At 39.4% G+C, this 16205-nt stretch overlaps 1 protein-coding gene across 5 annotated transcripts in view; it reads left to right on the forward strand.

The window, feature by feature from the left end:
- The first annotated feature begins 628 nt into the window (after nucleotides 1-628).
- HNRNPD (heterogeneous nuclear ribonucleoprotein D) overlaps nucleotides 629-16205 on the forward strand; it is a 19122-nt gene continuing 3545 nt past the window's right edge. The window contains exons 1-5 of one of the 5 annotated variants that reach the window (XR_003910621.1): nucleotides 629-1187; nucleotides 3016-3072; nucleotides 13503-13671; nucleotides 14240-14401; nucleotides 16096-16205. The exon at nucleotides 16096-16205 is cut by the window's right edge and continues 22 nt beyond it. Coding sequence is in view for 4 of the 5 variants with exons in the window: in XM_029944216.1 (XP_029800076.1) it covers nucleotides 958-1187; nucleotides 3016-3072; nucleotides 13503-13671; nucleotides 14240-14401; nucleotides 16096-16205 (728 nt within the window). In the remaining variant the exon portion in view is untranslated. The remainder of the gene's footprint in view (nucleotides 1188-3015; nucleotides 3073-13502; nucleotides 13672-14239; nucleotides 14402-16095) is intronic. The other 4 variants (XM_029944216.1, XM_029944238.1, XM_029944229.1 and 1 more) reach the window with 4 other exon arrangements.

The following is a 16205-nucleotide window of genomic DNA, read 5'->3' on the forward strand; positions in this document are numbered from 1 at the left end:
TCAGCCTGTTCTCCTGGGGTCGGGAAGCCCGGCGGGGGCAGTCGGGGAAATCGTCAATGTCACCCGGTCGCGAGCAACTACCGCCGAGCTGCGGCAGTCCGTGCACGCGCGCCGCTTGGCGCACGGCGAGCGTCTCCAGGTGCCGCGGTGGACAGAGCCACAGTCACGGGGCCGCTACCTCCAGGTAGCATCCTTCCCCCGCCGGGGCACTACTAGTCGGGAGCCGCCGGCTGTGCGCCTCCCTTCCCCCACCCCTACGCCACAGGCGCACCCGGCACAATCGCCTACAGGGAGGCGGGGCCACACCCCAGCCCGACGCCGCCGCTCCCGCACGCAGCTGCCGGGGTGGGTGGGCCGACTCCAGGAACCCTCGGAAGGGCGGGGGCGAGGGAGAGGGCCCCTCTAGCTGCGCATTCGAACCAGCGTTCCTTGTTCTCGATGGTCCCCGCGCGGCGGTCTTATGAAACGCAATTTCCGGTTCCTTTTAAAGGCCCCAAGTTGTGCGGCGCGGCGCGTGAGGGGAAGGTATAAAAGGGAACGAGAGGGCGGGACCGAAGAGGAAGAGGAAAAAAGCTAGTGGTAGAGGGGGCGGGGAGGCGCAAAGGGCGCGCTCTCGCGTCACGTGACCGGGACGCGCCGTTCTTCCGTCGGCCATTTTAGGTGGTCCGCGGCGGCGCCATTAAAGCGAGGAGGAGGCAAGAGCGGCCGCCGCTGCTGCTTATTCTTTTTTAGTGCAGCTAGAGAGAGCGGGAGTGCGCGCTGCGCGAGTGTGGGAGGCGAGGGGGGCAGGCCAGGGAGAGGCGCAGGAGCCTTTGCAGCCGCGCGCGCCTTCTCTGTCTTGTTGTGTGCTTCGCGCGGTAGAGCGGGCGCGCGGCAGCGGCGGGGATTACTTTGCTGCTAGTTTCGGTTCGCGGCAGCGGCTGGTGTAGTCTCGGCGGCTGCGGAGGCAGTAGCACTATGTCGGAGGAGCAGTTCGGCGGGGACGGGGCGGCAGCAGCGGCAACGGCGGCGGTAGGCGGCTCGGCAGGCGAGCAGGAGGGAGCCATGGTGGCGGCGGCGCAGGGGGCAGCGGCGGCGGGAAGTGGAGCCGGGACCGGGGGCGGAACCGCGGCTGGAGGCACCGAAGGGGGCAGCGCCGAGTCGGAAGGGGCGAAGATCGATGCCAGTAAGAACGAGGAGGATGAAGGGTGAGTAAGGGGCGACCCGGGATAGTCAGGCCCAACTAGTCCCCCTCCCCCTCCTTATCCCACCGCCATTAGGCCTCGTTCCCGCTCTCTGCCCGCCCTCCAGCCCCCAGTGCAGTCCTCTTCCACAGTTCTCTTCTTTTCTACGTGGGGGTTCCCCGGGGCTCTCATTTCCTTCTCCCCCTTGCCTGCTTATCGCCCCCTCCCCCATCACACACGTTTCCACCTTTAGCCGTCACCATGCTGCTCCCTGGCCCGCCCTCCTCCCCTCCCTCGCCATGGGTCTCCTCCCACCGACTTAGCCGCCAGGATTTTTTCCCGCCTGTCGAGGGGTAGCTTTTTTCTTGCCTCACTGTCCCATTCCTTCCTTGTTTTATAAAGTCCCAGGCATAAATGTAGACTCAGAAGCTTTTATGCCGGGACATAAGGTTTATTTGGTGCGTCCACTTTAGCATCCCCAGACGATGCCATTTTTTATAAGCACATGCTTTGGGAAACATGTAAGCCGCTCACTCATCTTCCCCCGCCTCGGCTTCAGGCCGAATGTTTTCTTAGTATTTAAGTAAGTTTGGTCTCCGTCTCTTGGTTTTTACACGATACGCTATGAACTACAGCTTGAGTACATAGGCCCTACTTTTCAGCCTACGGAACATACTGGGCCTGGTGAGATTCCCTGAATCGCTTGTTGGTACGTTGGTGTTTGCTCTATGGGCTTTGGTTAAGTTCCTTGCCGGCGGGGCCTGCACTTGACTGGAGCTGTTTCTAGCTCGGCTAGCTGGCTGCCCTTCCCCCACCTCGGGAGTTATTCTAACCGCGCACCCTTTTCGCGCCTCAGCTATTGGATTCCCTAACTGTGCTTACGGATTGTAACCTTCCTTACTTTTAATGTGCAGTTTTCTTTTTTTTTTTTTTTTTTTTACACCCTATCCCCGTGCCCAGGATCCTTTTTTGGTCTCTCTTGATTTCTCCTTCCCGCTCTCTTACCGTTAAAGGAGGCCTACCAGCCTTCTTTCATAAAAATGAACAAAGTCTTTATTGTGCTATGGCATGATTTTTTTTTGCAGGTTTTTAAGTAACTGAGTTGCCTTCCTCCATTTGGAATAAGTTGTGTATACCATTTGAAGCTGCGTTTGATATATTGGAATGCAGCATTTGGGAGCGGGAGCATAATACAGGAGTTAGCAGGAGGGACTAAATCGGGGTTCTTGGTTAGGTTTTCTTACTCCCGTTACCGACCGCTGTTCTTGGGTTAAAGCTTCCATTCCATTTTGTAATGGGTTATGTGTGTGATTTTTTTTTTTTCTTCGCTATAACAAGGAGAACGGTGTGGAATGTAAAATCAGTAAGATGTCGCTTTGATCCCGTGTTAGAAAACATTTTCTTTATTGGGAAAGAACACTAGATTTGGAGGGTGGGAAAGAGAAGCATTTTCGAATGTTGAGTTTAACAATCTCAGCCTAGGCAGACTTGTCAGGCTGATTGTGTCGGCTTTGGGAAAAGAGAGGTGGGATGGGAAACTAGCTTTTCTAAATTTTGAATTACATGTAGTTTAAGAAAAAAGTATGTTAAATATTTGGAAACTTATATCCTTAACATTTTCGTTTTTATTTCTGAATTCTGTTCTTTGGACAGAGGCACAAAATGATTAATTGCATAACGTGCTGTTTGGGGGCAGGCTTTAGCCCTGACTTTTCAAATCACAAAGCAGCTGACTTTGTAGTTACCTACTGTTGAACTGAAGTGTAAATGAATTAAAGTTTTTAGCCCTAACAATGTCAAAAACTAAAACTAGAATTTTGATTGGTTGCTGTACCGGTTGTTAATTCCCTAGCCATTCAAACTCCTCCCCACGACACTCTGAAGCAGCGACGGCACAGCGGGAAGAATGGTAAAACTTTTAAATTTTATTTCTGTATTATAAAGGTTTCAGTAGTCATAACATGCAGAGGCTGTGTATTGGTTAGTTGCCCATTGATCCCCAGGAAATTCTAGACATAGTCCAGTAGGATATCTTGTGCCTGGGATATAAAACCTTTTTAGGCATCGTGCGTGATCTTTGGGCAAAATTAATGCCATTACATGGTTTTTGGTCTGTGGTAATGCATGTAACTGTGGTTTGGTTAAATAAAACTGAGTATCATTAGTAACATTTTTATATTTGAACAAGAAAATACAGTACTGTAATTTCAAATTTGATTTCTTTTTCTTAGGACATTTTTGGAATTCTAAGTTTATTGTTAAAGGTTATGTGATACAAAAATCTTGTGTGTTTAAAATGTCTTGCATGTTCTACTGAAATGTTTTGGATATGTGAAAAGTAAAACAATTTTTAAAGTAGCGTGTGTATGTATTGTGCAAAAATTATTTTATCTCCAACCATACTTGTTAGTTGAACTTGAGTAACAATTGGATATGTACTATTCAGAGGCGGGCTGATGTGGCTTTTCACTACATGCAGCTCTTATCAGATTTTTTATTTTCAGTGTGATTTGGTTGGAATGTTAATTACAGTTGGTTGGTTCACGTGTAACGAAATTGCATGATTTTTTCTTGGAAGGCTAGTAGATTATTCTTTTTATTTCTTTCTTCTCTTTAATGTCAATCTTTCTGCTTTTAGGATTGATTATATTTGAGTTTTCCAGGAGTTTGTATCCATCACCACTGGAGTTTCAAGGGCCAGCAATTTGTAGATAGTTGACTTAGAGCTGTACAAACTACATTCTGTTTGAAGAATCCAGTTGGGATAACATTTAAATATTATACGAGCTTTAATTCTGTATTCTCATCCACTGAAATCTGTCCAGTTTTATATTGCAGATAAAGCAGACTGGAAATAAGGAAAAGGGAAAAGTAAAAAGACGGGTTAGTTTGACATACAAAATAAAGTACTTTTGATAAAAATAATCCATTTGGCACTGTGATAGTTCATTTTCACTGCTTACTGTGTCTAAGTAAGATTAAACTGTCCACCTGATTTTTTTTTACTCTATTCCATATCTTAAATCTTACATAAGCAGTTATTTTCAGTGATTAGAAAGGACCATAAACTTAGGTTTGAGATCACTGTTCTGTTTCTTGTAAGAATTACTCTTGCCCTGCTACCCAGTAGTGTAACTTAACAAGTTTTTTGAGCAACCTCTTAGGAAAAATGGACACTTAAATATTGATAATGAAAGTCTGAGATTATGACCTATTTTCATTTTCTTCAGTTAGGATTTAACGGAAGTTCATTTTAAGTTAAGCAAGTTTATGTTTAACAAATAATGTCTTTGTTTTTCAAGTCTAGTATTTGACTTTAAAATTCCTGCCTAATCAGCCAGCCTCATCCTGTTGGAGATACTCTTGTTTTTCTTTTTGGTGTGTGCATTTGCCCACTCTCTGTTGCTTTCTCTGTCTTCCAGTGTGAGGGATATCGTGCAGCAGTTTAATAATAGTCTTCGGAGTGAGGATAAGACTGGCTCTACTAGATTTAAAACCATCTGAATTTAGTTTCTTAAATTTGTGTGTGAATGAGTTTTTATAATTTTAACTTGAAAATAAAGTGATTAATTGCAATCCTAAAAATGTTTAAAAAATGAATTTGTTGTGGACTTAAAGTTTGTTTTTTTAAAGTTTTAAATTTATTTTGAGAGAGCATGAGCAAGGTGAGCAGAAAGGGAAAGAGAGAATCCCAAACAGGCTCTGTCCTGTCAGCATGGAGCCCCACAGGGAGCTTGATCCCACAGTGAGACCATGACCTGAGCCAAATTCAGGAGTCCTGTGCTTAACCAACTAGGCCACCCAGATGCCCCAAAGTTTTTTTTATTTTATGCTGAGTATATGAATAAACAGCGCTTCTTGAGGGCATGCCTATTATACCTCTTGTGGATGTTTCCATACTTCAGACTTTTAGAGTAATTATTTCTGTAGTAAATGTTTTCCTGAATTCACCTTATTTTAATCTTTCCAACTTAACATCCCTAGTTTTGACTTGTAAGCAAATACACTGGAATTTCCCATTTTGGTGTGGGCACATGTTCTTTACAGGACTTCAGTTCTTTTAGAGAAGGAAACAAAATATATTTGACCTCGGGTTGGTCAAAATATACACGCCAATGTAGCAATCTACCTGCTTGCTATGTGATTCTTTAAATATCAAGATGAGTGGAAAACTATAAGACTGTGTTAGCTTTCAGATAGTTTTATAAGGTAGGTACATTGACTTGCCTGCATTGAACTGGGTAGGAAGCAAAAATAGTTCCATTTAGTTCATAGCCAAAGTACAGTAATACTTTTGTAATAGGGCAGTAGATCTAGTCCTATAACTGTTAGCATATAAACTAACGTGTGATTTCTTCTTGTTTGAGAATTTTGTGAATTTTACTGTGGGTTGACTGCTCTCTAAATTTTTAAGAAATGTGCATAAATGTTTCTGTTTTAAATAATTGAGATTATTATCTATACCCTAGAGGTTTTAGGGCATTCTGAATGTTGCTTTCTAAAACAATACTTTTAGAGCAATCTCCTACCTAATTTACTGGCCTTTAATTCAGTAAAATTGGGTTTACCCTAAAGTCAAGACCCTGAGTAGATGGTCTGAATTTTAGTGTTCTTTGGAACCTTTAATAAGTTTCCAGTGTTAAAATTGCAGAAATTGTTGCTCTCAAGTCTCAAAATGATGAACATATAAGGGAGGAGTGTTACATTTTTTTCATTACAAAATCTTCTAATATGGAAAATACTAAGAAGCACCTGACCTTTATGGTTTGGATTTAGGGAAAATCATTGAGGTTTTTCAGTGCTGTCTTTAAAGATAAATACCTGGCCTTGGGCCTGGGTTTTTCCCTCAAGTCATGTGACCGTTTCTGTAAGTATATTTATTGTGTATTTTTTTTACTGTTATTTATTTTGAGACAGAGAAAGTGCGAGTGGAGGAAGGGCAGAGTGAGGGAATTCCAAGCAGGCCCCCCATCTCACGATCTCACAACTGTGAGATCAGACCTGTGCCCCTGTCACGAGTGGACGCTCAATCGACTGAGCTACCCAGGCACCTCTTTACTGTTTATTTTTAATACTGTTTGGGTCTTCTGTCCTCTGTGAGGCTACTCTAATATAAAAAGTTTTGAATCCACTATTGGGATATGTGATTTATGACCAACATGGAGAATTAGTTTTAGTCTTCAGGTGATACGTTATGCTTGAAAGCATTTTAAAAGGAATAGAATAACAACTTTTTTCCTATTCCACTTAAAGCTGTGCACCTCAAGTGTGTGTGCAGATTGACAAATGAAGTGAAATATAACTTCTGTTAGTCAAAGTTTTATTTGATTTTAGTTCTGCTTCAACATTTTAGTAGATAGGGCACTGAACTGGATGCTGGAAGCGTGGGATCTTTTTCTGTTACTTCACTTCAAACAGTGTGGTTTCAGGTAATATAACCTGTTTGTTACTTGGTTTGCTGATCTCTGTGTTGGAAACAATGCTCACCACAGGAAGATTGACCACATAGCCTGCTTTCATAGCTTGTGTGTGTTTATCCGGTGCCTTAATAGTTGATACTGCCAGTGATTTACTCCTGTGGAGTAAAGGTAAGCATGTTTTAGTTTCTGGAGTATTAAATTGTATATTGGAGCTAGATACTCAAGACTATTTGGGGGTGGGGAGACTTTTATTACTGGTAGTGTTGCCAATAATCAAGATGACAGATGTTAAGTATTGGGTCATGTCCTGTAAACTCCTGCTTATCTAGACTTGAAAATACCACACAGTTCAAGCTAGGAAATTCTCCCTCTCTCCCTTTAGTCTTGTAAGAAACACAGATGAAAGATGATTAGCAAATATGCTCAGAAAGCAACCAATAATCATTGTCATGGAAGCAGTCTTCTATGAAAGTTTTTCTTTTCTATTGTTGAAAAGTAATGTTTTAAAGCATGGCAAGAGTCTAAAGTTCATCAAGAAAGGCAAAAATCATTTTTTGAGTTTAGTGTTGATGTCTAAATTGATTTCCAGTAGAAAACTGCAGAATTGTGAATGTGTAGAAATCTCAGTTAACCAGAATTTTAACCTCTAGGTTAAGGAAACCTCATTCCTTAACCTTCAGGTAGATGGGAGTTTACCTTCTAAAGCTGATTGAGAGATTATTTTAAAAGTAAAATTATAGGAAGTCATTCTTTCCCTGGAATGAAAGGAGAAAGGGGAGATTTTTGGGTTAAACATTTAAAGTTTATTCAAAAGCTGTCATTATGTTTTCAACTTATCTTTTTTAGTCAAAATATAAAGTAGTACTGAGACTTCATATACTAGGCTAGCGAAGTTAATCTTTACTGACCTGTTAAAAGTTGGTCAGTCTGTTTCCAAAGGTATTTTTAATACAGATTGCAAAATGATTACCCTACCATGGGGTATCATCTAGTTGTAAAAAGTAATCCCTGCCCCTCCATTATAGGTAACTAGTTACTTTACTTTAAATCTGTACTTTCTAAGGAAAATTACTGATTTTATACATGTTGGTGGGGTTTCATTATGTTTTGTCATTTTAGGATTTTAAATGAATAATTTTAATGATAAAATACCAGAAAATATAAATAAGGATTAGTGGTATACTTGAGTAATATTACTCTGAAAGGTGACAGTGATTGGCCAGTCATGTTATGTACTTGGCATTCTGTTGTTTTTTAAACTGTCAGAACTTGTTATGAAACCACATAAGGAAAATCAGGAGTTGTTAGGAAGTGTTTGAAAGTTACAGGATATTTTTTTTGGCCCTATTTCAAAATTGGGAATGTAATGGTGTTTTATCATTTTACCTTGAAAAAGGTGTTTCAAAGTAGAGACTTCTTAGGAGACGGATCTTTAAATAAAGTATTAACTTTGGGGTGTTAAATCTAGTGATCTCAGTAGTACAGAGAATGTTATTTGGGGTGTGAAAAAACAGTATTAAATCAACATTTCCATCAGCCAGTCCTGCTCCATATGTATTACCTTTTTTATAATTTGTAACTATATTTTGAGTTTTTAAGACAATCTAATTTCTAGTCTATTTTTTACATGGGATATTTAAACACTTCTGGATTTTCCTAAGGTATTTAGTATTGAAAATAATCTTAGGATCCATTTATATAAAATCTCATTCTAGCCCTTTCCTGTTAATTTCGGCAACTTCATATAGCTCATGCAGATTTAAAAAAATTAAACCAATGAATAAATGAAAATACTGCTTTATTAAATTGTGCTCTTTTAAAAATAACTTTATATATTGAACACTTGGGATGTTTCAGACTACGTTCTGTGCCCTTGAAGTGTATTTGCTCCTTTATTATACTATTTTTTCCTTTTAGAAGTTTTTTACTTTTAAATGTTTATTTTTGAGAGAGTGTGAATGGGGGAGGAGGGCAGAGAGAGAGACCCAGAATCCAAAGCAGGCTCCAGGTTCTGAGCAGTCAGTACAGAGCCTGCCGTGGGAGTTGAACTCACAAACTGTAAGATCATGACCTGAGCCAAAGTCGGAGGCTTAACTGAAGGAGCCACCCAGGCACCCCAATACTATTTTTCTTTGTAAGTAACCTCTATACACAACATGGAGCTTGAAGTCACAACCCTGAGTTCAGGAGTGGCATGCTGTGTGGACTGAGCCAGTCAGGGAACCCTGCATTAGCTCATTTCCTCCTTACTGAAGATTCATGAAATAGGCTTTTAGTTCTCTCATTTACAGATGTGGAAATAATCATGGGTATTTTGTTTTCCTAAGGGTCATACGTTTAGTAAGTGGTGGGGGGGTAGTACATAAACTCAGGCTGTTTGGCTTACTACCTCTAAATCTACTTATTCTAGAGGAGAGTGTCCCACTAATCAGTCTTAATTCCTAAATGACTATGCAATAGCATTTGGAAATACATCTGCACTGAGTTGTATAACTTTGTAGCTGCTATTTAATATTATAATATGGTGTAATTTCAATATCTGTAAAAAGCAAGGAGATTTCAGTTGTTAAGTTGGTGTTCTTTCTATTATTTAAAGTTTATTTGAGAGAAAAAGCATGAGCAGAGGAGGGGGAGAGAATGAATCTCAAGCAGACTCTGTGCTGTCAGCTCAGAGCCCAACTCCGGACTCATTCTCCAAAACCATGAGATTGTCACCTGAGCCAAAATTGAGAGTTGGGAAGTTTGATTGATTGAGCGACCCAGGTGCCCATTGAGTAGGTGTTTTAAATTGAATACTGTATTGCCTCTGGGGTGCTCAGTAGTTTATAGATAGGATTAAGAAACTAAATGATCAGGAAAATTCTGTAGATGAAGTTCTGTTTTAATTAGGATTGCTGATTCACTTATAACTAAGGATCAAATTTTAAACTTGTAGGATTAGGGGCCCACTTTTGTTCCTATTTGAACAAGTCTTGTCACGTTTTAACTTGGCTGCTTAGGATTTTTCTGAAGTTCAGTCTACCTCATTGAAAGTGTTTGCAGGAGCGACAGCATCTTGAAACTCACTCTTGGTATTCAAGGCAGCAGTACAGGTAATCCCGATCGACAGTAGGTGGTGTGCTTTAAGCAAAATACAGTAATATAAAAGAATTTAAATTCTATCTATCTTCTATCATAATTTTAGGAAGAGCTTGTCAGAATGCTAGTGTTCTGAGAGGCTAAGATAATTCCCATTTATCCAAAAGTTTTTTTTCCTGTGCTATCTTGGTGTGCCTCCTGAATGTGATATATTTAACATGTTACATTTAGTTAAGATGGAATGCATCTGGAACAGTTTGTGTTCATTGTAGTATATTTACCTGTCTGGTTATCATTTGTACAGCAGCCTTCCTTTTTAGAATAGGGGAAAAAAGGTGCTTTGGGCTGCCAAAATGGTAATGTATTTGTCTCAAAGAAGAGCCACTTAGGCTCTTGCTCAGACTGTTTACTTTTTTTAACTTTACACAAAATTTGCAAAGTTCGTGCTGGCTACCCACCCTACAAAGTAGGGGGGCGGATTTAACAGCAACAGGTGTTTAACGTGCCAAAAATGAAAAATAGAAGTTGTTAAAAAAAAAGTAAGAAATGAGATGCCCTTAGTGTATTAATTGTTCTCTCATTTCAGAGGAGCCTTTGGGCGTGCTAACAGTAGCTTAATATAAATTAATGGTGACTGACCTATACAGCGTTAAATGGTTACTACTGTATTTAAGAAGGCAGATGTGTGTGTTGCAGAAAAAAATTCATCCCAAATAATAACTGGGGAGAGATTGGAAGGCAGGCCGTCTTTTAAAGAAGGTGGAATATTTGGCTCATTCTCTAAAGGTGCTGGATAGCTGAAGTTTTACTATGTGTTTCATTGTAGTTTTTTGGGAAATAATCATCCTGTGGAATATGTTTAAATCATAGTTGGCGAGTTTTAAAAATTCTGTTCAAATGGGATTTGATTGTTTAGAAAAACAGCATCTTCAAGTGACCTTTTAGCTTTCAAGTAGACAAATTTCATTACTTCTGTACTAACAATCCTATTAAAGGTGAAAAGTTTCTTTAGAAAGCTCTTTATTGGGCCAATTGATGGGCTAGTATGCTTTAAGAAAACCGACTTTCTATGCTGTGAAAACATCTGGGGCTTGTGAGTAATAATGGAACATGCCTCAGTCTCATTCATAGGGTTATAATTTTTTTGCAATTTTGTTTAATTTTGTTTTGTTTTTTTTCCTTAGTGCGAGTTGGGGAGAGGGGGACAGAGAGAGAGAATCTTAAACAGGCTTCATGCTCTGTGCTAAGCCTGACTTGGGGCTCTATCCCACGAACCTGGGATCATGACCTGAGCCAAAATCAAGAATCAGACACGCAGCCAACTGAGCCACTCAGGCACTCCTTAAATAATTCTATTTTTTATGATTAAAAAAAATTTTTTTTAACGTTATATTTATTTTGAGAGAGCGTGTATGAACATGCAGGCAGTGGAGGCACAGAAAAAGAATCCCAAGCAGGCTCCTTGCCAAACATCACAAGCTCTACCTGGGGGTTGGGGGGGTGTCGATCTCCCCATAAGATCGTGACCTGAGCTGGAATGGAATCTGGAGTCTGATGCTTAACTGACTGAGCCACCCAGGCACCCCGTAAATAATTTTAAATCAAAGATACTTAACCCAACGTAAACTTTGCCTTGGTGAAATTAAAGTCAAATGTAGTTCCGTCTTAATATCAGAGGGACAGGTGAGACAATATTCTTACCTTTCAACTTTAGCTTTTTATTTATTTATTTATTTATTTTTTAATATTTATTATGAGAGAGCGCTCTAGCACGAGAGGGAGAGAGAATCCCAAGCAGATGGGCTCCATCTCTTGAGATCCTGACCTGAGCCAAAATTATGAGTCAGGTGCTTAAGTGTCTGAGCCACCCAGGCACCCCTCAACTTCAGGTTTTTAAAACAAGGCTTTTGTTAATTATTCTCTTCAGACTGAAATCATCTCAGATTGTTAAATTATTGATGGAAAATTTCTGTAGTCCTAGAAGGTGGTAATTCATTAGTTAAATTTCACCTTAATTGAAGTTGTTTCTGTTCTAGAATTGCCATTGATACCTGAGCAAGAGGTCATTGCATTATAGTTTATTTCTCACTTATAAAAATACATTAGTGTTCTTGCCTTGAAAGGGTAAATGTTACTAATGAACTTTCATCTCTGAAGGAAGTGCTCTGGATCTTTAGGTTAAAAGTAAAGTGTTTAAGGCATAAATTCAAGTCACAAGGATTGGGTTTTAGAAGATGCATTATCTTAAAGAAAATGTAATTGAAAAAATAACTTCCCCCCATGAAATTGGCAGTAAACATTAAAAACTATCTGTACATTATGTATGTTTTGTTATGTTCATTTGATTATAAAATACAGAAAGTTCATAAAGGTTACCTCAAGCATGAATATTTTATTAGAGGATATCCTAAAAGTTAAGCATATAAATGACCCAGATTTACATTATAATATATGTACTAGTTTGAAAACTTAATCTGAAATGGGAAAAAAGGGAAAATTTACTAGTTTGAAATACATGAACTAGTTGAAATATACATGTACTAGTTTGAAAACTTAATCTGAAATGGGAAGCTAAATACTTAAAGTAAGACTTCTTGTGTGCTGAAAGTTAATTTGGTTGTTAGAACTAAAAACAGGTCTTTGGTAAGAAAGTAAGATCAGTAACACCTCAGTTAATCTGGCATCTTTAGGGGAAAAGCTTAATGAGATGATCTTTCAGGGACACAATTGGCCTCTTGTTGCAGGAATTGGCTTTGGTGGCAGTGTCCTAAATGCCCACAAGATGGAGATGTTTTCCTGCTTTAATTTCTGTCTGGAGCTGAAAGTTAGTATACTTTCCACCCCCATTACAAAGACAAGAAGTCATTGAGCAAGCATGATTTTATTCCTGTGAAAGTTTTAGCCTTCACATAACAAATTCTGACAGTTTACCCTTAAAAATAAGTCTCCAGTCCTGTCTCTTTAAAGGGTAGGAGGTATGTGTAAACTTTTTGGGTCATGCTAGGGAGTGGCAAAGAGGGCAGATGTAAAAGGAATCAGAGCTGCCAAGTCTAAGCATGATGGCATATTGCTGTAATAAAAAAATATTTCACTAGAGGAAAATTTTTTTGAGTTATGTATTTTTGGTCTTAAAGTGTTTTGGTGGTTTCCTCTTAACCACCTGCCACTTTTAGCATCTTCAAGGTTTAAAGTATTTTATTGCTGGTTAACTGAGGTTCTACTGTAAATAAATCCTATAAGTTAACTAGTGGATTGTGCTTCAGTGGGTAATTCTTGTTCACTAAACTATTTACATTAATTTTGTCTTTATTAAGGACTCTTAGCACATTCCCAAAACCTAGCTTACAACCTCATTGTGAGACTTAAAATTTTCTACTTTATGTGCTAAGAGTTTTGTTAATGAGAGAACTACTGTTAAATAGAAAGGAGCTTCAGCATAGAAATATGCTGGTTGCTGTGACAGTGGGAACTATGTAGCCTTCTTACAAGTTTAATGATGATTGAAAGAGAAATTTGGAACTAAAATTCTGTGTTTTGCTTTCATCAATGTCTAACTTGTAATTTAAGAAAGACAAACAGTACATTTACTTTGGGGTTACGTTGATCTTTTTGGCGAGTCCAAAGAATTTGCTGCTTGCTCACTATAATTAGGCAGATGCAGCAGTGATAAGCAAAACCTAACTGGAATGGGGTGTTCTTAATACATGATTACGTAGGGAGGACATTATTTAATACACTGCCCAATAAATTGGTGCAGTTTGGAAAAGGTATTACTGTTATGGATATTGAAGACAAAATTTATTTGTTTTTAGCATTTTAATATTACTTTTTGTCTTTACAGGAAAATGTTTATAGGAGGCCTTAGCTGGGACACTACAAAGAAAGATCTGAAGGACTACTTCTCCAAATTTGGTGAAGTTGTAGACTGCACTCTGAAGTTAGATCCTATCACAGGGCGATCACGGGGTTTTGGCTTTGTGCTATTCAAAGAGTCGGAGAGTGTAGATAAGGTAGTGTGTTATGTGTTCTGATCAGTTAATAATATAAGATGTGGATAGTTTGATACACTAATTTGCCCATTTGTGATTTCCCCTTTTGCAGTATATGAAGGAAGAGCTATGGTTCTTAACCAATAAATACTTTTATGAAGAGTCCTCTGAATGCCTTCTGTATGCCAGACTCTACTTAAATGAAAATTTTTAAAAAAAATTTAAAAATCCTGAGATTTAAAGACCTCTAATTAAAGAGATGATCAAGTTCACAGAAGTATAGATTTTGGAATTTCTTGGGCTAAGGGGAAGTAGCAATCAAGTTTATATTGCTGACAGTTAAAGGAGAGATAGTTTTCTAGTAATTGATTAAATTTGTGTTTCTCCTCCTCTCCATTCTTACTGGCATTAGGTTTGAACAGTTCCATTATTAGCTGATGTGACATCACAAATTGACTTCTTTAACCATAAGCAAGTCAGCATATACCTGGCATTAGCTATATTTATTTAACTATAATTATTAAATAAGTTAATAATCTGAACTTCAATTAAGATACATACTTAAAATGAAAAACTTCAATTTCCTTAGGTCATGGATCAGAAAGAACATAAATTGAATGGAAAGGTGATTGATCCTAAAAGGGCCAAAGCCATGAAAACAAAAGAGCCTGTTAAAAAAATTTTTGTTGGTGGCCTTTCTCCAGATACACCTGAAGAGAAAATAAGGGAGTACTTTGGTGGTTTTGGTGAGGTATGTGATAATGTTTTGACCCAGTTTTTGTCAAAATTAGTGTGAATATAATTGTCACATTATATTTTCAAAGTTTTGAAGTTTGGGCTGATTATGTGATTTATTTTGAAAGCAGGATATTGTAAATACTTCATTAGCAGATCTTTGAAGATTAGATGATTGTATTTTTCTCATTTATTGAAGGTACAGATTATGCAAAGATGGAATAGACATTTTTTAAATTTATTTTTGAGAGACAGCACACGAACAGTTGAGGGTCAGAGAGAGCAGGACAGAATCCGAAGCAAGCTCCAGGCTGTGAGCTAGCTATTGGCACAGAACCCGACGCAGAGCTCGAACCTACAAACTGTGAGATCATAACCTGAGCCAAAGCCGGATGCTTAACCAACTGAGCCACGCAGGCACCCCGAGACATTCTTTACCTTGAGGAATTTAACCAACTTAGTAGGCAAAAATATAAATGTGAGGAAGAAATCCAGGTTGGATTACCTGAGATAATAGAAGGAAATGGTTCCGTTGAGAATAGGAAAGAAATGAATTAACTAAGAATAAGGTGTAGTGCCATCTCAATTTAAAAATGTACATGTGCAATTTTTATGAGGCAAATTACAGACTTAAGGAACAGAAGTTCCTTTTGTGAATTAATGGCTTAAAGCTAAGATGATGTTTATTTTTTTTTTAAATGTTTTATTTATTTTTGATACAGAGACAGAGCATGCGAGGGGGAGGGTCAGAGAGAGAAGGAGACACAGAACCGGAAGCAGGCTCCAGGCTCTGAGCTAGCTGTCAGCACAGAGCCTGACGCAGGGCTCGAACCCACGAACATGAGATCTGACCTGAGCTGAAGTCGTAGGCTTAACCGACTGAGCCACCCAGGCGCCCCAAAGCTAAGATGAGAAACTTGTGGCCTTGCCGCCAGATACAGCCTGCAGACATCTTTTGCTTGATTTAAACAGAAGATGTTTTGTTGTTAATATCTAGGTTGAGGTATTTCCTACAAGTATCTGGGTATCTAGCTTTTCTTAGATAATTGGAAGAGCAAGCAACATGGGAATTGCCACCTTGTATGGTAGCTGTCATTCAAGATGAAAGTAGCAGCCTCCCCCTTTGGTTAGTTATATGTTCTCACCACTCCCCATTTTCTCCCAAATGCGGTCATCTTTATTGTTTTTCTTGAAGTTGTCTTCTGTTCCTTTTTGGCATTTAAAAAATTTATTATTTTTGAGAGACGGAGAGAGACAGATCATGAGCAGGGGAGGGGCAGAGAGAGAGGGAGACACAGAACCGGAAGCAGGCTCCAGGCTCTGAGCTGTCAGCACAGAGTCTGATACGGGGCTTGAACCCACGAACCATGAGATCATGACCTGAGCCGAAGTCGGACGCTTAACCAACTGAACCACCCAGGCGCCCCTCTTTTTTTTTTTTGCCATTTGAATGTGTGACCCTTGAATGAGGTAGCAAATGTCAGTATCCTGGGAATCTGGTTTTTATAAATAAATTTGAAGAGTTTCAGGAGGACTGGATATTTTTATTTGAAGAGTTCTTTCAAAAGATTAGAATAAATGGGGAGAGAGACTGCAGAATAGTATTTGAGGGTCAAATGTGGATTTTTGTGCATTTCTCCCCCACTAAACTTGTGCTTTTATTGTCTAGTCACATGCAAACTGAGGTATTAAAACTTTTTTTGATATCAGGTGGAATCCATAGAGCTCCCTATGGACAACAAGACCAATAAGAGGCGTGGATTCTGCTTTATTACCTTTAAGGAGGAGGAACCGGTGAAGAAGATAATGGAAAAGAAATA

This window comes from Suricata suricatta, chromosome 1, assembly GCF_006229205.1.
Source record: "Suricata suricatta isolate VVHF042 chromosome 1, meerkat_22Aug2017_6uvM2_HiC, whole genome shotgun sequence".
NCBI lineage: Eukaryota > Metazoa > Chordata > Mammalia > Carnivora > Herpestidae > Suricata > Suricata suricatta.